This window comes from Rhopilema esculentum, chromosome 19, assembly GCF_057945365.1.
Source record: "Rhopilema esculentum isolate cy_ngs chromosome 19, ASM5794536v1, whole genome shotgun sequence".
NCBI classification, from domain to species: domain Eukaryota; kingdom Metazoa; phylum Cnidaria; class Scyphozoa; order Rhizostomeae; family Rhizostomatidae; genus Rhopilema; species Rhopilema esculentum.
The window spans coordinates 5,749,314-5,771,980 of record NC_142833.1 but is presented as its reverse complement, the minus strand read 5'-3'; the positions used below and the strand labels follow the sequence as shown (position 1 = coordinate 5,771,980).

At 36.4% G+C, this 22,667-nt stretch overlaps 2 protein-coding genes across 3 annotated transcripts; one reads left to right on the top strand and one right to left on the bottom strand.

Annotated features, from left to right (window-relative positions):
- Positions 1–375: 375 nt before the first annotated feature.
- Positions 376–18,104, bottom strand: LOC135688317 (uncharacterized). 2 transcript variants are annotated; one of them, XM_065205126.2, is made up of 13 exons: positions 17,949–18,104; positions 15,274–15,318; positions 12,284–12,443; positions 9,763–9,840; positions 8,935–9,050; positions 7,984–8,118; positions 7,198–7,344; positions 5,923–5,996; positions 5,118–5,216; positions 4,625–4,698; positions 3,962–4,122; positions 3,597–3,683; positions 376–3,255 (listed from the first exon to the last, which is right to left on the bottom strand). In XM_065205126.2, the coding sequence occupies exons 1-13, from the start codon at positions 18,033–18,035 to the stop codon at positions 3,160–3,162; spliced, it is 1,359 nt and encodes a 452-aa protein (XP_065061198.2). In that variant the 5' UTR covers positions 18,036–18,104; the 3' UTR covers positions 376–3,159. The 2 variants fall into 2 exon arrangements, with proteins under 2 accessions (XP_065061198.2, XP_065061200.2); XM_065205128.2 differs by having other exon boundaries at positions 18,008–18,101.
- Positions 18,101–22,667, top strand: LOC135688318 (tRNA wybutosine-synthesizing protein 5). The gene is made up of 2 exons (XM_065205129.2): positions 18,101–18,817; positions 22,216–22,667. The coding sequence occupies exons 1-2, from the start codon at positions 18,137–18,139 to the stop codon at positions 22,624–22,626; spliced, it is 1,092 nt and encodes a 363-aa protein (XP_065061201.2). The 5' UTR covers positions 18,101–18,136; the 3' UTR covers positions 22,627–22,667.

Sequence of the window (22,667 nt, the reverse complement as noted above, 5' to 3'; positions counted from 1 at the left end):
ATATGGTGTACTTTCAAACTTGATTACTTCGGTGTTTTATTATCCTCAAGTTAATTTTATATATTTATAGTTATCATTAAAATATCGGTAGAACTAAGCAAGTATTTTCTAAAAGGGGCGTCCCCGGCGATCTAGAGGGCCCCCAGACCTTCAGACTGGTGCGCGGTTCCGGAGCAATATTTGATACAGACGGCAGATCTGTTTAACTTTGCCTTGCAAATAATCCAAACCTTAACATTATTCAGAAACAAATAAATCTGTAAACTGGAACTGAGCTTTAACAACATCTTGAGATAAAGTTGCTTTCTTTATATCTACATTCACTCAAAATTTGGACGATCCAATAGCAACAACATCAGAGAAAAGAACAACAAAAGCAACCAGCAAATAAACAATTATTTGAATTGACAAAATGATAAACAACAAAATAAATTTTGCAGTTGCTTATAACAATCGAAATAAATTGATATTACCTGAATCCAACACTTCAAAATCCGACTCAATATTATCTAACTACATCGATCTACTCGTATTTTATTTCAAATTTACAAATTCAGTTTTAGATATCGTATCAAACCACAACAAGCATGATTCTTACACACATAAGCAGCTACATATTTATCATAATAAAAGGAAACCCAGTTCAAGCCCTTTTTTTATATGTTTCCTATTTTCGACCTCTTTGATTATATTGTGGTTCCTAAGATTCCCTTATAGTTCCTAACTTTCAACGGCACATTCAGTGCCCTAGAAATAGGACAGTTGCAAGAAAAACAAAAATTCGGTAGTTTGCCTAAATTTTAGCGAGTTCAATGATTCCTGTCAAGTTATGTTGTTTTTTGTTTATGACTTAACAGGCGTGATTAAACAATTAGCAGTTTCAAAATCATAAAATTACATACATCAGAAAGCACATAATAATAATAATAATAAATAATTTGTTTAAAGTTGGCGTACTAAATGAACGGCTGATAGCTATAAAGAAGCTAATTAAGGCCAACTATCTTTAAAGAGTTAGTACGAAATAAAAATATATGATACAATATTAAAAAGGTTTAAGGTATAATGTTCTAAATAAAACCTAACCCAGCAATAAATTTTTTACACAATCTACAGTCGCATTCTATAGGGTGTGCTCTTAATTCTTTTTTAAATGTTGCCAATGATTGGGACTCTCTTATACTGTGAGGTAGTGTTTGCCACAGTTTTTGACCTAAATATCTCACAGTTTCTATACCATAAGAAGTTGTCCTGGCTTTTGGAATGCAAAAAAAATGACCTCCCCCCCAACATTTTATCATTGAATTTAGACAAAATAAGGAATCGACTCAGCCAAGAATGCTCTTCCAATCCTCCCAGTGGACCCGCCATTGAAGTGCTTCCTTATTAAAAAATCGAGTAATTAAGAAGTTACATCCACAAATACCCTGGCAAAAGGGCTTAATTCTATCAAAAATACAAGGGGGTTCTTTCGCAAAACTTTGCAAAAAAATTAGAAATTTGATACTGTTATGCATAAACAGGGGGGTTCAGCCATTATTACATTAATTAAAGTATACCATAAAAAAAGAGAATATACTTGATAAGAAGGATAATCTTATTCGGAATCAATTGACAGTAAAAACACTCGTGTATAAGAACCTAAAGTTTGGCAATCGTCTAAAAAGGTTGTAAAATAATTGGGGTTGAATGCAAAATATGCATGTTCATGTATTTATGTCGTTTTTATTCTGTTCTGAGTTTCAAACCGTTGTGATCAACCAGAGTTTTTCTATTTTTGGTATATATAATTACAATCAATCGAAAAGAGCATCTGATGCATACTGCATTGAGCTTTTAAACTCAAGTTTTTAATTTTTCAGAATGTGTTCAAAACTTCGTCCTCCAAGGTTTGTGGTTTTTATCTTCTCATTTTCAGCAACAAATAAAGTCGTAGGACATCCTGTTTGCCCTAACAATTTTTGAAAAATGCTTCACTTCTAAATTTTGAGTTATTTGCAAAAACAATTTGTCACAAAACATCATTAACTGGTTAGTGGGTTCTTATTAGATGCCCGCCTAATTCCAAAATTTCAGCTTGTAGCTTTTATACTTCACTGTTTTTATACGTTGGTGTTAATTGTATGTTACATAGCAAGAGGCGATAAGACAACAATACTAAATGAGGTGCGTTAATCTCATCCTTTTGTGGCCTAGGCATTGAATTTAATGTTTGGAGTGAAAGAAAACAGACATTCCACATTCGCGCACATTCAATCGTCCGCAATAGTTGCTGAAATTATAAACAATATTGTTGAGACAAACTTTTACTTTGTGAAAATTTGTGAAAAAAATTGCAACAGAAATACCACCCTAACCACACCCCCAAACAATGTTGGAGTTGCAGCCAAAACATCTAAGAACAATTCACACTGCATTAAAAATTGAATTTAGGGTACTTTACTTTTTTTAAATCAGTGTGATGTTTTTTCGAAAATCTCAACTATATTTGTTCAAGATTTTAGCCCCCGTTGAAAAAGACAACGCAGCTTCATGCATGAGTCTTCAAGAAACGGGTCTGGAAAAGTCGCTTCATTGTTGCCTCCAAGTTTCCTGATGGTCGCGTTAATCGTGAAACTCGGAGTTGAGACTTAGAACCGTCTGTGTGAAAATCATAAAGAAATCTATATTACCAAAGAATGTGATGAAATTTAAAATAGGCTTGTGAAACTGAAGCAAGCCACAAAGAAATATTAACTTATTTCAAGCCATTTCAAATTTTTTCGGTACGAAGGCCTATCATAAACTTTCGCCCTAGTAAATTGAACATTTATGGACTTCTCTTCAGCAAAGGAACTAAATTATAACTTTTCACGGTTAGGAACTCACAGTCAATACCTCGTGTCCAGAATCGGATAATGTGACACCATAATGTTTCATCAGAAAATCATCCTTTTGAATCAAAAATCCACTTTGTTGTATCCAAAAGCATTTCAAGAAAGGGATCGCTCAGATTTCCAGGGCATAGCATCTTTTTTTTCAGCAATGAAGGGCTATTTGTGTCAAATCACAGTCAAAATTAAACTCCAAAAACTTGCTAACCTGTGCGTTGACAAACCATCTGCGAGCTTTAAGCTGGTTTGGAAATCAATATGATGAGAGACATTGTGCAATGAAAAATCACATGTCCCCTCTTTGGTTGTGAGAAGTTTGGATTCCGGCCATTTCTAAAATTTGTTTATCCGGATTGTCATCCCAGCGACCAGGCCTTTTAACCTATAAAAGAAATTAAATAAGGTTTATTTTACTTTAATATATTTCCAATCGTGCAATATAAAGTTTCTGACGTCTTATACTCTAAAGAGTGTCACACAACAAGATTGAAGTATGTCCTAAAATGTTTGTTTTTTCAAAACAATTCTGTACAGCAAACCTTCCAATTTTTTAAAGAAGCCTTATATGCAAAAGAAAATTTAAGGTAAGAAAACATTTACAGTCTAAATCTGTTTCTGCATCAATTCGTTACCAACTCGCTGTTTCAAGCAATGATTGGAATCATGCAGAGAGCATTTTCTGCAATCCTTTTAGCAAATGTTCTAAATGAAGTTACTACTAACTTTCCGCATCTTTTCAATCTCATTTTTTTCCCAATCAAGTTGTTTTTTCTGTGCAGCAACTGCCAGCACACCTCCGCAGCCCCACACCTGTTTATGAAAAATAAAATAAGAACGCATCTCGATTTTAATACAATTTTTAATGTGCTTTTAACTGACAGATAGAGAGCCATTCCATAAAAGAAATCTAAAGAGTTTCACAATCAATAGACCCAGTTACATTATCTTGTAACTTGTTTTTATCGATCGATTGAGACTTCCTTTAGGCCTGTGCGAACAGAGCAGATTTTCTGAATTCACACAGAGAACAAACAGTGTAACAAATCAAGAGGAAATCTAAAGGCAATCAAACAAGGATGTTTTCTAACCTCAATTTTTGCGATATCTTCTGTTGTTGATCCTTTATAGACAAGAACTGCGGATGACAAATCTGATTCAATTTTAATTTTTGGAGGAAGTCCTTGCCCAACAAGCAGCCCTTTTGGTGCACTTCTGGCAGTTTCTCGTAAGTAGAAAATGCTTTGTGCCTCTACGAAGAAAAACATTATTTCATAAAAGACGCCTTCGAGTCATTGACTTAAAGTAAAGTGCTGTCCCGGTGGGTCATCTCACACTATCAAGTGCAAGCGCCCGTGTCTGAGGGTCTAGAAAACTGACCCTTATCTCTGATATTTGATTCCAATTTGATTCCCCTTTTCTCTGAAACCAAAGAAAATTTATACCCTTTTTCTGAAATTGAGTAGTTGAAATAATGCCAAACAAAGAAGAACTAGAAACTATATCAAGATTCCCATATGATACACCCTTTTTTCTATTTTCTATGTCCTAGATACATGACAAAAGTGAACCCCTTTTTCAGAGATTTGAAGACAAGGGTGCTTACACTTGACAATGAGAGTGAACCCGCCGGGAGACTGTCAACAATGAATTTAATAATCCCTTGGGGACATCCCTAAAACTTCAATTTTCAACTTGCAGGCTAAAATCTTTACCCCAAAATAGCGACAGTTGGCAAAAATTATAATGCTTACCAAGGATACTATTGCATGTTGGGAGTATTTCGAGCAAGCAGGAGTACGATCCACCAAATCTGTCTGATGAATCTCTGTGAAAAGAATCGAGGGCTGTGACAATGATACATATAAAATCATCTTGTCTAAGAAAACTCTAGCCAAAACCAGAGCTGATGTGAATATGACAAATACTTATTAAGATTGATGTGCTTGACAAGGAGCATAGGCTCAAAATGTCGTGTTCTTAACCGTCAATTTCATACTTAAATTACTTACTCATTATATTGTCATTATTTTGATAAGGTACCACACGCATCTAACAAAAGTAGCAGGCTAGTTGTTCATCTAGAGTAGTTTTCTTTACAATGCCCACCCTCCCCCCAAAACAATTCCCACAAAATTCCTAAGCAGTCACACTTGCTCTCCTTAGAATGTCAGCAAAATCAGAAGAAAGTTGGAGGTACATCTTAATGTAAATTTAAAGAAATATATAAAAATGAGAATAACATACCTCCAAGGTTCGTCAAGGGCCAGAGCGAGTAACAAGCCATTTGTAAATCTAACCAAAGTTACAGTCGGGCTTGGGTAGTTCAAACACTTATGCTTGAATCTTAAAAACAACAGGATTCATTAGGCCTGATAGCTCTTTAAAATATGCAAGTGTTTTTCGATAATCAAAACAGTCGGACATTATACAGTCATGGAAAGGAAGATTCTTTTAGAGCGACCAATCTATATCAAACAATGAACTAGAAATTAAGAAAAAATGAGCAGCACACTTATTATAAATCCACAGTGCATTGCCCCACCTCCCCCTCCCCAATCTTATGGTCCTGCAATTCGTCTGCAACCCTAAGCCATGCAGGCGACTAAACCCTAAGCCATGTAAATATACTCATGGTTGAATGAAGCACGCATGGAATAGACTGGAGGAAGCAGGTTGGGGCCCGGGAAAACAAATCGGTCATAAAAGGGCCCACGCCACCGGGGGGCCAGGATGGTAATGCTCCCTCCCCCATTTTTTTCGAAGCAAGTATTTTCAAAGCTGCAATAAAAGATGGAAGTAGCCGTAGCCCCCCACTTTCGTTAGCCTTGCCCCCTTACTTTCAAACTCGTGGCCTGGGCCCTGCATAAGGTCGAAAACTGTGAGCAAGATCAATAAAAAACAAGGAAATTAATGCACCTCGCCCTTAGGAAAGTTTTTGAAGGTTGTGAAAATTGTCCAGAGAAAAGAAAAACGCTTTTCTGGACTCTCTGATGATGCTTACAAGCAATGGTACTGTGATTTGGACTAAGAAAACTCAGGAAGCTCTAACCTGTTAAGACTCAATCCATGCTCATTGCTGTCGTAAATTATATTCCATGTATAAAATCGTGAAGAGTCACTCTCCTGAGAAAGAAGAAAGAAGTCAGTGAGCATTAAAACATTCGTGTACATTGATGTATAAAGACGTTTATCATATTTTTAGCTGTCTACAGATGTTTGCACGTTGTATAAAAGCACCCTTTAGATTTACATTTTAACGGAAATATCACTAATGGAGCTTGATTGCTGATTACATACAGATGACATGCATACGTCGATATGGTTTTTTGTCAGCAATGCTTTGGGGAGGTTTGTGTTACTGCATCAAAGTCGTAAGAAGGCAGGAGAATGAGAGGCTAAGAAGAGAGATAGGCACCGCGCAGCCATTGGGCTAGCAGGGGCTGTAGCCCCCCCCCCCCACTTTTTTGCAATAATAGGCTACACATTTTTTGGAAGGTTTACCCTAACGCGTCTTTGCATAGTTTACTCCTATGTAGTAGCAGCTCTTCTTGACTGGGAACATTTTTTTGGTAATTTTCTAGGTGTTTTATCTTGTTTAATGATATGATGTATTTTCTAGCTTGGTTAGCTTCGTATTATGTTACTCTCAAGCTAATTTTATCTATTTTTATAGTTATCGATAACTTCTCTGAAACAGACTGTTTATAAAAATTGAGTAGAAATGAAAAAGTATTTTATAAAATGGGCGTTCCCCGGCGTTCTGGAGGGCGTGGCCTCAAAAAGTTTTAGTCGCACCCTTTTCAGCCTCTCCACTTCTAGACAGGTGCGCGGTCCCTGTAGAGAGGGATGTGAGATCAAGTTTGTTGGGAATAATAGTTGTTGAAATATAACTGGTCATGAGAGTCTTGGCTCTGGGAAGCAAGAACGTTGAGCTGAGCTCTCTTTAGAAATTTACTGTCGCAAACAAACACCATTTGTTCTACGTATATGTTTGATTACAGTGTACTTTTGCTTTACAATGGCTACAGGCCGCTACTTCTAGAAGAACTCAATATCAAACAGCAATTTCAATTCACTTTGAAAAAACAGCGGCGATCATCTTACAATGACAAAATGGAAACTTAAATTATTGAAACTTCAGATCAGCAAAAGTTAGGCTAAACATTGATAATTTTGAAGAGAGAAATTATTTTTCAAATCCGGAAAAGTTAGCCTAGAAGTGGACAACCTTCAAGAGAAAAATACAGGGAATCGTGGAAAGATGGCCTTGACACAGAGAATTCTGAAGAGAAGATTTTTTTCGAATAACGGACTATCTGCTTACCAATGAATCACAAGGCTGGTTGTAACTTTGCGATTTTTCCAATCTCGTATAACAAATTGGCAAAACACAGCAGAGGTACCACAATAAACTTGGGGTTAATAGTGGAAAGGAATGCTCTGAGATTGTCATATCCGGCATTGGTAACATCTGAAAAGAACGAAAAGCAAATTAGTAACATAAAACTAGCAGACATAAGTGGTCGTCTAATTATTAACGGAGAGCGTCTGTATTTGGATGTTCCGACTGTTTAGAGGCAATTCACAAAGGACGTCCAAGCTGAGGGGGGAGAGGGGGGTTTGGTGAATCCGCATAAATTCGGACATAGAGGGAGAGGGTATTTACGCAATCCGAGCGTCCAGGTTTCAAGATATTGGAACGAAAAAGTTGCAAAATTGAAAACATGGTATTTCTTTTGCCTTTGGTCCTAGGAAAACCTTTGGTCTCAGGAAAACCAGAGTACAGCTTGTATCGATTGCAAGTATTGCCAACCATAAGTCAAAGAAATTATCAATCGTCAGAGGTAATATGGCTAGATTCAAGGCTCCTCCATTTGCAAACTAGCTAGATATTCTTTTGAGGTATCTCAATCATCACTAGAATATTCTTTTGAGGTACCTTAAGGCTCAGTAGGATAACTAGATCGGAGATCTTACGAGCAAGTTCCCAATTTCTGCTTTGCTCTTACACATCAGCTGCCTCCCCCTCAATCACCGCCTCAATGTCAAAGATGTCAGCTTTCAGGAAGAAAATATAACATCTGCCATCAATAAGTCAATTAAAACTTACATGAAAATGCCCTCTCTGGATGTGTCCAGTAAATCTTTCATGCAACCAAGCTTCAAGTCCACTGAAGATTTTTGGGTTGAAATCCAAAGCCCACGTGCAGAATTTCTCTTTACACACAGATGTATTATGTAAAATCTAAGAAAGAAACGTGAGTTGAGTGCTTTATTCGTAAGCTATAAATGATTTTTACACCGTAAAATCTCTTCTAAATTTAAAACGTTATACGACTTCAAAACTTCAAATAACAACCAAACTATCAGGCATTTCATATTGCACATTTTTATGTTAAATTGCTTTTTTACCTAAACACACTTGCATCGTTACTATGAAAACATTATCATTACTTATAAGGCATATCATAAATCATAAATGATAATATTGCTTTTTTCCAAAATTTGTCGCAAGGAATTTACATCTTCATTGGTAACATTCTTAGTAGGCAAACGGCACTGATTGGGCAACCTCAACAGTCATGAGCTCACGTTTCTGTTTGGCTTATCTCGATCCACAACTGGGTATATATATTTCCTAGCGTAGAGTTTTCAATCTATGTTCTGACGTTTTGTACTCTGAAGAGTGTCAGAAGAAAAGTTTAAGTATGACTGAAAATGTTTGCTTTTTTCAAAGCCATTTTTAAGCTTTGTACTACCAAAAGATTGTTTGCAAATTTACATCGTTTATAACTGACACCATTTTGCCTGCCCAGGAAAGGGACATGCGAGAATTAGAAGAGACATCAAGAGGTAGACCTGGCTGTTTTGGTTTGAGCCATCGAGCGTATAAGAGATTCATTCATTTCTAAGATAACACATTCATCGAGGACAAGCGAAGCTGCTCATTAAACTTCAAGTAGTTTCGTTTAAGTAGTGTTTAAAGACTGTTCAGGTTCGGAGAGGCGGGATTAATTTTTAACATGCTTTTAGAAAGTGGGTTCCAATTTTCAACACTTACGCAAGACTTAGCCAACGCTTCAATGATTGGATCGTCAACGGCAACCTCGTGTTGAGCCTCTGGATCAATTACAGCAATAGCATAAAGACACGCCTCCCGCAACAATTTCTTCATATCTAAATAAAGAAAACAATATATCTAAAGATTGAACGTTTCAGCTTTAGCAGCAAACGCAACAGTCCTGAATGCACAAATTATCCAATTGTTTTCAGGGACTTCAAACACAATGTGTAACATCGACTTATAAAGAAAATGACTGTCAGTAACTGGGGTTTTGAAAACAAAAGCAAAATTGCATAGATGCGGCACCAAACATAGCCAGAGTCCAGAAAAGTCCTTAACCTTCCTCCGGTCAAAATTTTTCCCTGCCAAAACCTTCCTCCAATTTTCGAGGCAACCACAGTTGATAGGGCGTGGCTAGGGAGTAGCTAGGGTAAAAAGGGTGACAGGCGTCATAAATCGAGACAAAATTACTGCCTTTACGTAACCAAAAGTTAGCCATGGGCGTTCCCTTCAGGTAAAATTGGCGTTTCTTTGTTGATAAAAATGTATTGTAAGGCCCTAGCCTAAAGATTTTTTTGTCAAACACCCCCCCCCCCCCTAAAGCCTAGTGGCTCGCGCTGCCAATCGATTCTGCAACAGATTAAACGTGTGTTTTAAAAGTGCAACGAAAAAACAAGTGCAAAATAAGTTGCTTCATAAGTTTCTGTTTTACGAAAACCTTCCTCCAAATTTCTATTGTTTCTCAAACCTTCCTCCGGTCAATGACCGTGCGACCGTAATGTTTTCTGGACTCTGAACATAGCTTTAGCTTACATGAAAAATTACCTTGCAAAGTTGTCTCTTCATCTTGTCCTACCATCAGCTCAAAATAAAACCTTATAGTTGAATCCTTTACTTTGAATGCTGGGGATTCAAATGAAAAAGAATTAGGACAGTAAAAACGATACCAGAAACTTTATGTTGGATTTTGAATGTTTCTATCTATAGATGTTACTGGTGCTTTGCCATGTTAAATGTTAGGAAATGCCAGCTTAGGAAGAAATTGTTGGATATGAAAAGTAATTTGATTATGATAAGATTTTGCTTGACTGACAGAGCTTGACAAACTTCATTCTATCATTCTGGACAACGGCTATCCAAAAAGATGTCATTTCTTCTTACACTAGGGAGAAGATCACAAGTTTTTCGGCTGTATAAAAGGTTTGGTCCACAAAAGTCCCCAGTTTATCTTAAACTACCATAGATTGGTAACACTTCCTTGCAATTTAAAAGTCAGATTAAACAGGCCATCACAAAATGTTTCTTTGCTGTCAATCCTCGTATTATTTATAGTACCAAGAGAGCCCTTCCATCCATTCAAAAGGATCGCGTTCCTGCCAATCAAAAGAGTTCTGTTGTTTATGAATTTACGTGCCAGTATGATTTTGGCAACGTAGGATGCACAACCCAGAGATAGGGGAAGAGGATAAAACACAAAACTTCCCCTCAAAAAGAACAGCCTCCTCGATCTTGAGGTCTAGAAACACCGTTAAAACTAGTGGATCTGCCATCGGAATACAACTACTAGAAAACCCAGATTGCGCAAAACTCTATAATGACGAAGTGTTTCAGATAATTGGCAGAGCTTGGTCGTCTTTTCATCTAGCAGTTCTAGAATCGAACTACAACCTAAAAAGCCGCCATTGTGTAGACAGAAGGAGTTCGTTTTCTCTTTTGGACCCCATTGGTAATTTTCCTATAGGCACGTAGCACTGATTGTTCAACTATGCTGGTCATGTGCTTGCGTTTTTCTGATTGGCCTATTTCGATCCACAAATCCGTATACATTTACGGGCGTGTTCCTTCGGACACTTATTCTGACGTTTTATACTCTGAGGAGTGTCAAACGAAAAAGCTTTTAGCAGTATGTTGTAAAATGTTTGCTTTTTTCAAAGCCATTTTCAAGTTCTGTACCGCCAAAAAATTGTTCATATTTGATTATGCGGTTCGTATCAGAGACCGTTAATTGCGATTTCAAAAGTGAAAATATTTCAGAAAGTTAATAAATTTTTGCAAGAATTGTTGATAATACAGCACAAAGATTGTTTTATTTCTAGTTCAAATAAATGCCAGACCGTAGCGAATAGTCTTGAATAACTCAAACATACAATAGCGTAATGGTTCGAATAAGCGCTCTGGGACACTACAGGAAGGTTCTATGTATTGAGATCCAAAAAAACGAGTACTAAGATACCCTCCGTGCAAGCAAAAAACAAACTATTGGAAGAAGTATCCACCCAAGAGGGGAGGGGGGGGACTTAATCACATATGGGAATTAAAGGCAGCGGCGCTTATTGAACTATTTAAAGTTTATCCGGGACCCGACCTGGGAGCTTAATTGAAATGGGCGCTTAATAGAAGCTGAGCACCTATTCGAAACATTACGGTACACATCAATCACATTTGCAGAAATAATTTGAATAAAGGGCTACAGCTAACTTGTAGCTTCTGTATGTCTCATTGCTTTATACGGTAGCTTCCATGGGGGTCGCCATGCGGAAATGGGTGGGGTGGAGAAGGGAATAACAGACTTGCACATAAAACTTAATGCCTCTTAGGTGCTGGAAACTAGATATGACAAAAAACGGCGGTGAAATTGTTATTTTGTCCTCAGCTTTATTGTCAACATACAATATTAATCAAAGCATGTTCCATAAATGCTTTAGTGGGAGTTTCAGACAATTCTAGATATATCTATGCTACTATCAAGATCTATACTGATCTGACATCTGAGCAAGGCTTTCTAAGTTTCTAGACTTTCATCGGCATTTAAGCTCGGTTGTGATTAATGACTAACTAGAGGAAAGCCAAAACTCTCAAAACTACACAACCCACTCAAACTAGGGGTTGGTGGTTGTGACATTTCCAGTATTTTTGTGTCCTTCGGTAAATTCTGCTTCAATTCGGTAAAAAGCATTTTTGTATGTAGTCACTATTAACAAAATGATGCAAAAAAATTACATTGTTTATTGGCTTATTTTCTGTATCTTAAAGTTAAAAACTAAATTTTAAAAATGGGTGTTTCCATCATTTCCCAGTCGCTTTAGGGTGTAACACTGAAATTCAATCATTATCCAACACCCCTTTCCAAATCCTGGCCGCCTAAATCCGCCCCTAGACTCAACCCTTCCCAGCATTTCCTCCTCAATATTGGTAGAAACAAAGATCAGTGATTTAAAAAGTGTGCTTAGCTTGTCTACCCCTAGTGCACCCAGTGGCACCCCTTATGGTAGCCTCTTGTAACTTGGATTTTTATAAATGATATATGCTATACTTTGATAAGTTATTAAAAAGCAACAAAACATGCCTTGCTCAAGAAGATTGTGTGCATTATCTATGAATGATCGCTTGCTTTGGTGTTCTACCGACTGGGGCTGGTGTCCATCTCTGACTGAACCACCATTGGCTTTGCAAATCTGTTCATAAAGTGCATCAGATAGCCTCTCTGTTGGTCCTTCAAAGTGTTGCTGTGCAATCCAAAAAAGGAAAAAATCAATTGGTCAAAAAAATGAGCTTTGTATGTAGGTGTCATCATGTCATTTAACAAGGCAAAAAGGGGATAGATGGTAAAATGCATTCAATTGTGAATGCGTTGAAAATGCATTGGACAGGGGTAAGAAAACAGAAAAGGGTCAAAGATTTCAATTTTAATAAGTTAAAATGGAATTACGAACAGCTGAAATTCAATTATCAACAAGTGTTTCAAAAGGTTTCGGATAAAACTCAAAATAGCTGAAGATTTCTTTTTAAAATGTTTTACTTATCTTTCAATGAAAAAGCTTTCTTTTAAAGCTCCAGACAAGGGATAAATTTGAATCAACCCTAGGTGAAGTCTGCTAATGTACAGGCATTTGAGAGCATAAGTCTCTGACTGTAAACAAAAGCGTTGTTACGGTTCTCTTTAGTTATTCATCAGAAGCAATGCAAACAAAGCTGGGCAGACAGCTTCTTGGGCAGGGGCGCAAATGCAAATTTCTTTAGAGGGGTGTTCTTTGAAGGGACCGAGTTTTCGCCACGACAGACCGATTTTTGCGATATAGATATTATCGGAGCCGCTCTCTAGGGCCGTCGCGAGACAGGCCTTGTTGGGGGTGGATTAAAAATTTATCTGATTGAAAAATGATTGACTGAAATTATATAGTTGCTGTCACAAACCTCTGCAATACATTTTGTGAATCTAACTCTGTATATAATTCGCCACATACATTTTTATATGATAATAACGGACTTTCCTAATAGTTTTGCCAGATCTGTATGTCGAGACAGGCAAAGGATATAGTTACTAACCGAGGCGGCACCACGGTTGCCACCGAACGACTGGATAATTTTCGAATTTTGATGCTTCCAGTTTCCTGGCAAATGCACTATTTAAGCAGTCCTCCTACCCAATTCTTTTTTTGCAAACAAATTGAACAGCAGTTAAAAACAACTGGTACAATATCGCTATGATCTTGAAAAATACCATGTTGTCAGTTACTTCTGAAGCTAGGTAACAAGCAACACTGGTTGTCAATTTAGATCCCTCTTTCCATCTTAGCATGCCTTTTGAATGTTCAAAAAAATCTTGAGCTCATTGTGAATTGCAGCTCGAGAAACTTTAAGGGAAATGGGAATAAGGCACAATTTTACCTAAAGAGGGCCTGGATTTTTAGATTTAATGCTAACAAGAATATCATATTTAACCAACGGAGCAACTACCTTTACTTGATTCTTTATTGATTTTATGACAGGAAGGTCTGTGAAATACCTAAAGCGTTTCTTCCACCGAGCGGATTTTACCCGAAATTTCCAATTGAGATACTATTGAGGGAATGTGACTGCTGCTTTCGCATTCCCCTCGAAATTTGCGCATCCACCACCGCGCATAGCACGGAAACAAGATAAAGCATGTACATATGGCGAAAAAGTTATCGTTGTCGGTGGCAGCTAGAGTTTTTTTCCAAAGCGGCCAAAATATCTCAGAAGACGAGAATCAACATAACTATAACTGACAGCAAGTTGCATCCTAACAAAAGCATTAGGGACGTCATCCATTCAAAAACCCATCAAATTCGTTCTGAAGGCATGTAAGGTTGCTCATACAGAGTTTATCATGTCCCAAAAGCATAAATCAATGTTCATATAGTGAGTACATGATTGACATCTGGCCATTAAGAGCAGATTTTCTTCAAGTAATTACTTACCAAAACCTTAGCTTCTTATCGTAAATGTTGGTGAAAGTGTAGATTTAGTTGTAAATATAGGTTAATCTCTAAGATAGAAAGGGCACGTTATGCGGCATGTTAAAAAATGCCGTGGAAATGTTTTGCTCACAAGGTCTTTTATTCACTGTCGAAATTCTTCGATTTCCGGATGCATGGAGTACACTCATTTCTTTATAATAAACTGGCTATAAGAAACGAGTACTGGACAGTCACAGAAAAATTAGGGAACTTCAGTACTCGAAGCAGAAAAATTAAGAAAATATTAAAACGTTAAGAAACTATTGAAAATAAACGACATTTTTGTAAAATCCAAGAACATGATTGCCCTGTTGGCCTAGAACTTAAGACACACATGATAAAAATATACTTCCCACATCTAAATACAGCATCAGATCAGAACTGTAGCGAATCTCTTAACGTGATAAAAAAGGTCACGAATATTTCATAACAGTATTCAAGAAACAATGAGCATTGAAATTTCCAGAACATTTAGAAACTGAAGTACTCAACATCGACCTTTGTTTTTTATAAAAAAATGAGTGTATTCCACACAAGTGTTGCCATGAATGTTGCCATGTTTTTACAATGGCAGTGATATCATCAAATGTCACACGTAAACCATGAGGTCTTGATTAAAACGCAGCAGCGCTGGTTGGGACCGTACTGGACCGATTCTCTCCCCTGTCATTTTTCGATGATTAGCCCTTCCTAGAAAATGCGTCCACTATATGCCTTACCTTACTGCAATACAGCATGGTACCAGCAGAATTGGGACACCAGGTTTGGGTGTGATAGACAGAAATACTAAGCAGAGGGCTAGATCGGGACCGACTTTATTGCTATCAAATTTCAACTGGGACCGGGTGGTGAAATTATTGAGGGGGGTGTGACATCCCCCACACATTAGTTTACCCCCGCAGCTTTAAAGTCAAATGGACTCTCTATCAACTTCTTCGAATGCTTTAATTTAACTAAATGACATCAACAAATGAAGCTGCACTTATCATGGTATCCTAAAAAACAGACCTCTGCAAATTCTAAGGAAACTTAAAACACAATTAGAAATAAAATATTTGATAAAATACTTTAGTACCTTAAAATTTCCCTGTTGGATGCTCATTCCATTGTGAGAAAGCTTCTAGAATGAAATTAAAATTTTTTTTTACTATAGTGGGAAAATTTCAAGTTTGAGTCACCAGTCTGTGGACAACACAAATAGTATACAGAATTTGATATTAACAAGACTCTTCAGTTTTTCGCCCTCTACAAACTTTAAAAAGTTTATAGAAAGTCTTTCCACTTAAAATAAAAACAAGTTAAAGCTATCAATTTTTGCATTGCGTTCCCACTAACCCACTTGAAAAACTGATATATTGAAGACTCTTCAATTTCATATCAACAAGACAGTTTTTCGCCCTCTTCAAACTTTAAATGGATGTGATACCAGACTGGAAAGAATTTTTCGTGTGTGCAGGGAATTGTTTCCTGCCACTGATTCTTATGCAGAAACAAACCATGTTTCAAAATAACAAATTGAACTTTTCCTTCTCTTTTTTAATTGTAAATTTCCCGGAAAGACCTGTTAGCTTACAGCAAAGTTCTGACAGAAGAAAAAAGTAAGGACTTAAAAGAGAGTTAAGATCATGTTTGTTGATTCTAGTTTTTAATAAAACAGGCTATTAAAGCCTGGGAAGGTGGAGGCGGGTAGACAGTTCCAACATTAACAAGATCTTGAGAGGAAGGATGAGTTGTGGGATAGCGTTTGTCAATTTGGCAAAGAGACTTTGAAAGGAAAAATATTACAGCTTTAAGAATATTGCATAATAGAGGTATTAGCATATACTAAGTGCATACCAGCACTTTTAGGTCTGGCTGTGGTAGCGGAATACTTTATGAAAGCTGAATTGAAATCAGGCACGTAAATAATAGAGGGGTGTGGGGGCGTAACGCCCCCCCCCCCCAAAGTTTGGAAAATCCAGTTACAGTTGGAAAACTTAACGGTTGACTTGGAATTTTTTTCTCAAGTCCAAACTTGCTAATTTTATATTTTAAGAAGTTTTTTTATTTCAAATGTAAAAATTCTAAACATCAAAATTCACAGGCTGAAGCTGACCCATCCACTAATCGTTTTCTATTGTGAATCCCGTCTCCACTGGATCCAAATTGCACAATTGCCCTGTTTGCTTTCTTTCTGACGGGAGTTGAATCAAATTACGAACAGGCAAGGTGAATTTCCAGATAAGAAACTTGAAACTTTACAGTTTGGAAAAATAATACTCGCATTGATCAGAAAATATAAGAGTGGGAGGTTTTTAAGAAACTACGAGTAGTTAATTTAATAAAAGATTAAGAATCTTTCAGTACTAAAAATTCTCAACGCTTCTTATAAAAAACGAGTTTATGCTAAACTCCCCCTGTTTTTTTTTAACGTCCTTGAATCCTTATCATAAATTCCTATGACAAAACTGCTGTGAAGCAAGAACACATTGCAAAACTGCAGCAGAAGCATTTGATCAAAGAAGAGTGTTTCATCTTTCGAATCAGGCATATGCACAAGTTTGCTCTCAAATCATCATTTCAATTGTAAAGAACGAAAAGGCATTTGGTCCTCTAAAAAGTGTTAGTAGTTTTCTTTGATCAAGAACAAAAATAATAGGCTCGAATTCTGGGTGCTTCTATATCGCGAAAAAATGTAGGTATTTTAGATAAATAGATCTGCATCAATTGATCAATTTAGATAAAATTGATCAATTGATCTGAAGAATACTACTAATCATTAAGTTTATCTAATACTGGTTTTGCTTGAAAGTTGCTTTACTTCTTACAGTAAGTTTAAATTTTTGTTTCATGGTAATCAAAATTTAGAGATTTAGGATTCTATGCTTTAGACTAATTGTTGAGTAAGGTTTTTATAAAGAAAATAGAACTATGGTGTTCGGGCTATTTACAAATATCAATTTGGTGGGTACAGTAGATTTACTGGTCGCATGAAAAATTTCTCACTTAAAGTTGGAATTTTCATCCTTCCACGCCCCTCCAAAATTAGCAACTTATTTTCGTCACTGAGTGAAATAAAACCACTAGCAGATCTAACATTTCTACCTACTGGTTTTGTGCAGAGTGACAAATACTTCATTAGATGTACAAAGATAAAATGAATAAATTTGTATTTAAGACATCAAAGAATAAAGTTTTTTCAAAGGCAGTCTTTCCACTTAAAACAAAAACGGGTCAAAAGCTATCAATTTTTGCGTTGCGTTCCCACTAACCCACTTGAAAAGCTGATATATTTAACCATTTTTTTACCCGACTAGTGCAAAGGTAGCCTGAATGTAAAGGAACAAAGTTTTACTTATTTTTCAAGTTTATCACCTACCCACGAATAAGGGAATTAAATTTTGCAAAAACTTGTATTTGTTCAAATTCTTTTGCAAATTTATTAGGCATTAATTTGTGTATCGACCAATTTCGAATATTTTACGAGTAATTATTCAAAAATCTGAAGATACAAAAGCCATTTTTAGCAGGATCAGGTAGATTCTTGGCCAGGGGCCTAGGCTCCTTAGGCCCCATAAGCCACATAGGCCCCATAGATATTCTGTCATTGAGTACACTGCATGAGTTTTCAATAAACATGTCAATCAAATTTTAAACTTTGACCGTTTATGAGTGATATAATATTATATTTTAATTTTATATATGACTTTGTACAAAGTCTCCACCTCTGGCTTTTAAAGGCTATACGTGTGACAAAAAGTTGTTTCTTACATCGAAAAGAGCTTCAAGTTGGGAATGGTATGGCGATGCTACAGTATGCAGCTTCTTACTTGCGCTAGAAGACCCACTATTACCCATTATCTCTTTTCTTCCATTTTTCCTTCCATTTCTTTTGTTGTTGTCTGTCAGTGACAATGCGGGAAATCTCTTTCTGAAGTCGAGGTACTCCGTTGATCAAGATGGCGATGAACGGAGAGTGCATAGATCATTTGTTACAAGAACCAAAATTAGATGCAGTTAACCTAAACAGGAGCATTCCGATTGAACGAGTTGAAAACATCGATAATATCTCTTTCATTAGGGATTATCTTCAGGGTGGCAGGCCTTTGGTTATCTCTGGTTTTGCGAGAAACTGGCCTGCAATGCGATGGACCTTAGGAAGCTTGAAAGAGAGAGTTGGTGAAAACATTATAAATGTGAGGAGAAACACAAATGCAGACGATTATAAAGTTGGACAAAAATACAATATAGAGAAAATGACGTTTGGACACTATATTGATAATATTTTGAGTGGTAATAAGAAAGCAAAAAGTTCATACATGGCTGTTCAGAATATAAAGCAAGTCTTTCCTCAACTTGAGGAAGATATAGAGATTCCTAGTTTCGTGGGGAAAATGCATGGTGGACCGTTTATGTGGATTGCGAACAGTGGTCATTATGAATTTTGCCATTTTGACCCTGATGATAATGTTTTAATTATTTTGAATGGCAAGAAGCATGTAAAACTTTTTGACTGTGATTTGGAGTCAATGTATCCAAACGAGAGAGGCTCAAAAGGAAGGACAATCCAATCGAAAGTCTTGATTAGCCAGCCCAATTACACTAAATTCCCCAATTTTCGTCATTCAAAATGTTATGAGGTATGAAATGTGAACATTGGTTTTATAGAGTTGCATTTTGTTTCTGTGACAGCATATACTCTTTTTTTATAAGAACCAATAAATTTAAGTTCAGGCTGACAGTTCTTAATTTTTTTTGAAAGTCTGAGGCTGGATTGTTCTTAATTTGTTCTTAAATCAAGAGAGTGTAAGCAGTGCTATTGCTAGCTTTTTCGCTTTAGGAAGGTGTTCAGGCCTCATTTGCCAACATAGTGAGTCATTTGCCACCACACTTGAAATTCACTGAAAAAGCACGCACACATGGCTAGAAATCCTTGTTTTAGAAATTGCATTTTACAGCTGCTTAGCTCAGACTCAGCTTCTTAATTTCTTCTTCATTTGTTCTTAATTTTTGACCAATTTTGAGGCTCTTGATCTTATAAAATTGTTCTTATAAAAAAGAGTATATGCTGTCACAGAAACAAAAATGCAAATTATTATAGTATTTTGTGTGCAAAGTCCTCAAGCTAATATGGGTCAAGATTTCAGATTATCATGACCCAAGTACAAAATAACTGTTGGCTTTGTCGGTAGGTGAGACATTTTACTGTGAAACATGATGCCCAGAATGCAAAGTATTTTTCTGCATGGGGAATTGTTTTCTGCTCTTTATGCTGGCACAGAAGAAAATGATGTTGCAAAATAGCAAGTTAAAAGCTACAGGACTTTATTTTTAAATAGCATATTTTGGAGATCTCATGATGAGGCTGTGCATGAGATTCACAAAAAAATCCAAGTTTGAAAAAATGCATTAGGCATTGATACCAAATAATGATATAATGAATTCACACTGCTGGAACTGATCAAAATTTGGTCACAGATTATTATATATCTCCATTCAAACTCTGAAAAGTGTCAAACAAAAAGCTTTAGTTCACTAAATGTTTGCTTTTTTCAAAGCCATTTTCAAGTTTTGTACCATCAAAAGATTGTTTGCATATCTCCATTCAGTGGCATACTTTTGTTCCTTTCCTGTTAAGTTCAGATTGTCTTTTACCATGGCTTACTATGGTTGATTATAATGCCACTCTGCTAGAACTCCACAAACATTTTGATATAAGCAATGTTTATGATATTTTGAAAGAAGCTTTAAGGAGGTTGGTTAGTATTTCTGAATAAGGCAGAAAGTTACAATGTCATGGGTATTGCAATAGAAAAAGGATTGATATTTCCATGCTTCATGTCAGAGGCAGATCCAGACTACAGCAACCTATGCAGAAGCATAAGTCAGATATTTACAACAACAAAATAAAATTGAAACTATCAAAATTTTTAACAATTAGTTTCTCTGGCAAATTCTTTTGCAACATTCTAGTTATTTTCAGTGGCGTAGCTAGCGGTCATGCTTGTCATGCCGGGCATGACCATCTATTTCCAGAGATAACATTTTTCAAAAAATTATATTTTCGTAACAATAAAGTCGTATTCTCCTGATGAAATAGCTCAGGCCATTCGCCTTTGGAGCCCTATGGTTCCACCCAAGAATATGGAGCCCTCCGAAGGCGCTCTTCTATTGTCGGGCATGACTAAAACAGAGGGTTTCCAATTTAGTCATGCCCATAACTATGAGCATGACCAAACCCTGTGTTTTAGTCATGCCCATAACGCTGGTTCCCTATGTTTGGTCATGCCTAACAATAGGAGTGACGCAGGAGAGAACAAAGGCTAGTCATGCCATTTCGGGAGGGCATGACCATCATTATAATCATCAGAACCGTCCTGTGTTATTTCGTGAACGCGAATGCGAGGCATCGATGGCGGCGCTGCTATGCCTAGATCCACGAGCTGGGAGGAAATTCTCTGTAAGTAAAATGCAAACAAAAGCTTATTGCCAAGCAGCCACGACTCATGTTAATCTCCAGAACATTTTATGGCAATGACAGGGTTTTTCAGCCCTAATGTTGTTGCACTATGTGGAGAAGTGACAGGCACGAAAGGCCATTTTTGGGCATAAAATCAGCGAGCAGGATCATTTTATGCAACCAAACCAAACTCTCAGCCTTTTCAGTAATCAATTGTTACTAGTTGAACATTTGGAGAAAATCTTCTTGATTAAATGAATGCCAAATCTTGGTGCTGTTTCAATGGAGATGGATGGAGGAGATAGCAGTGTTATTTTCCAAACCAACAGATTTGAGAGCTTAAACTTTCCAGACATTTAGCAGCATATTCAGAAACTGTTAAGCCCTTTAAGAGCATTGTTACCATATTATGATTAGGACAATAAGGTTGTAGTTAATGGATAGGAATGCTAAAACTTGCTTAAAGTTATTCTTCAATTTTTTATTTATTATCACATGCAATAACACTGTTTTTACACACAATTAAAGTCAAACTCAAAGCTCTACTGACTTCACTTGTAATTGAAAGTACCTTTTTACTACTTATAGATGTTTAAATAAGATGACCAGCGACAAGTCAAGCATGTTACTGATCTTGTTAGTTAAACAGTTTTATTTCTTTATAACTTTTCATGTATTTGAAAATTTACAAGATCAAATTATTTCATTTAAAACCCTTGTTTGCTAGATTTAGTAAGGAAATCCAATCATGTGGATGTTTACCACAAGTATATGTGGAAACATAAATGTTTTTATCAAGTTTAACTTATTTTGCAAGGTATTTTTCTATTAAGTCTTAACTTTGCAGGAAACATTTTGCAACTAGGCCTATCCATTATTTTAGCTTCCTATATTTCATATCAATATTTACATTGCATATTCCTTTGCCCATTTGTTTTATTCATCTATCAGTTCTATTCGGGTTGTTAGTTAATCGTGATGGCTTTAAATTACCTTCAATAGATTGATAATAAGACTATTTGTGAAAAATATGACCAAAAAGCTCCCATTCAGTTTCATGAGATTTATTGTTTTATTTACAAATTTTAGCTTATCTCTAAACCTTACAAATGTATTTCAGCCTGCAAATTGAAAGAAATTAGGAGAATAACACAATTATTTGTTTAAGCTTAATTTATCTACTATACTAAACTAACGTTTTCTAATGTCTTTTGTACAGTTCTGTTTTGAAATTGTCAGAACTCTGTCTGTATAAATTACCAACAAACCAAAACAGTGTCACAGCTATAAGACACAAAGGTCATTTTATGGTGTAACAAGATAATAAGAAAAGCTCTTTCCAAAGGTTCATCAAAAATTTTTTTATAAGTTGCAAGCCTTAAAATTAAAATTTCCCAAAGGGACTCATCAACTGAAAAATTGGGCGTGGCAGAATATGGTCACACCCATATTTTTCAAATTTGAGGGAGGGCATGACCACTGCTATTTGGCTAGCTACGCCACTGGTTATTTTAGAGTTTTTTATATGTTTTGAGGTTTTTCCTTTTATATGAATCCTTTTCTACATTTCTCTTTTAGTGTACTATTGAATCTGGAGATCTGCTCTTCTTCCCTGCTTTCTGGTGGCATCAGGTTACTTCCAGTGAGACAACAATATCCGTGAATATGTTTTTTGGTGACAGTGGAGAGAATGTGTTTCTAACTAAAGTTATGTCCTCTAGCCAGTGGGGTGCATTTCAGTACTGGCTACTCAATATCATTGAGCAGAATCGGGATACTGTACAATTTAAGAAAGTTTTGGAGCATCTTCCAAGGTCACTAAAGGCTTTCCTTCTGAAGCAATGGCATGAATTACCATCTAATGAACAGATAGAAAGGCTAGTTAAAGTTGTCAAAAACTATCTACAAATTGATGAACTCCCAGAGCCTGAGGTGGAATGCAAACATGCACCTCCATTGAAGATACGTGGACTGTTATGGAGATCTTGATAGTGTACCAAATAACTTTTCTTGTTTTGGAATAACATTCC

Coding starts and splice junctions, on each gene's coding strand:
- LOC135688318 (XM_065205129.2), top strand. CDS start 18,137: ATGGCGATGAACGGAGAGTGCATAGATCATTTGTTACAAGAACCAAAA. Junction 18,818..22,215: donor GTCATTCAAAATGTTATGAG/GTATGAAATGTG, acceptor TTTCTCTTTTAG/TGTACTATTGAATCTGGAGA.
- LOC135688317 (XM_065205126.2), bottom strand. CDS start 18,035: ATGGGTAATAGTGGGTCTTCTAGCGCAAGTAAGAAGCTGCATACTGTA. Junction 9,841..12,283: donor ACACAATCTTCTTGAGCAAG/GCATGTTTTGTT, acceptor TTGAATCCCCAG/CATTCAAAGTAAAGGATTCA. Junction 3,256..3,596: donor AGATTGAAAAGATGCGGAAA/GTTAGTAGTAAC, acceptor TTTCTTTTATAG/GTTAAAAGGCCTGGTCGCTG.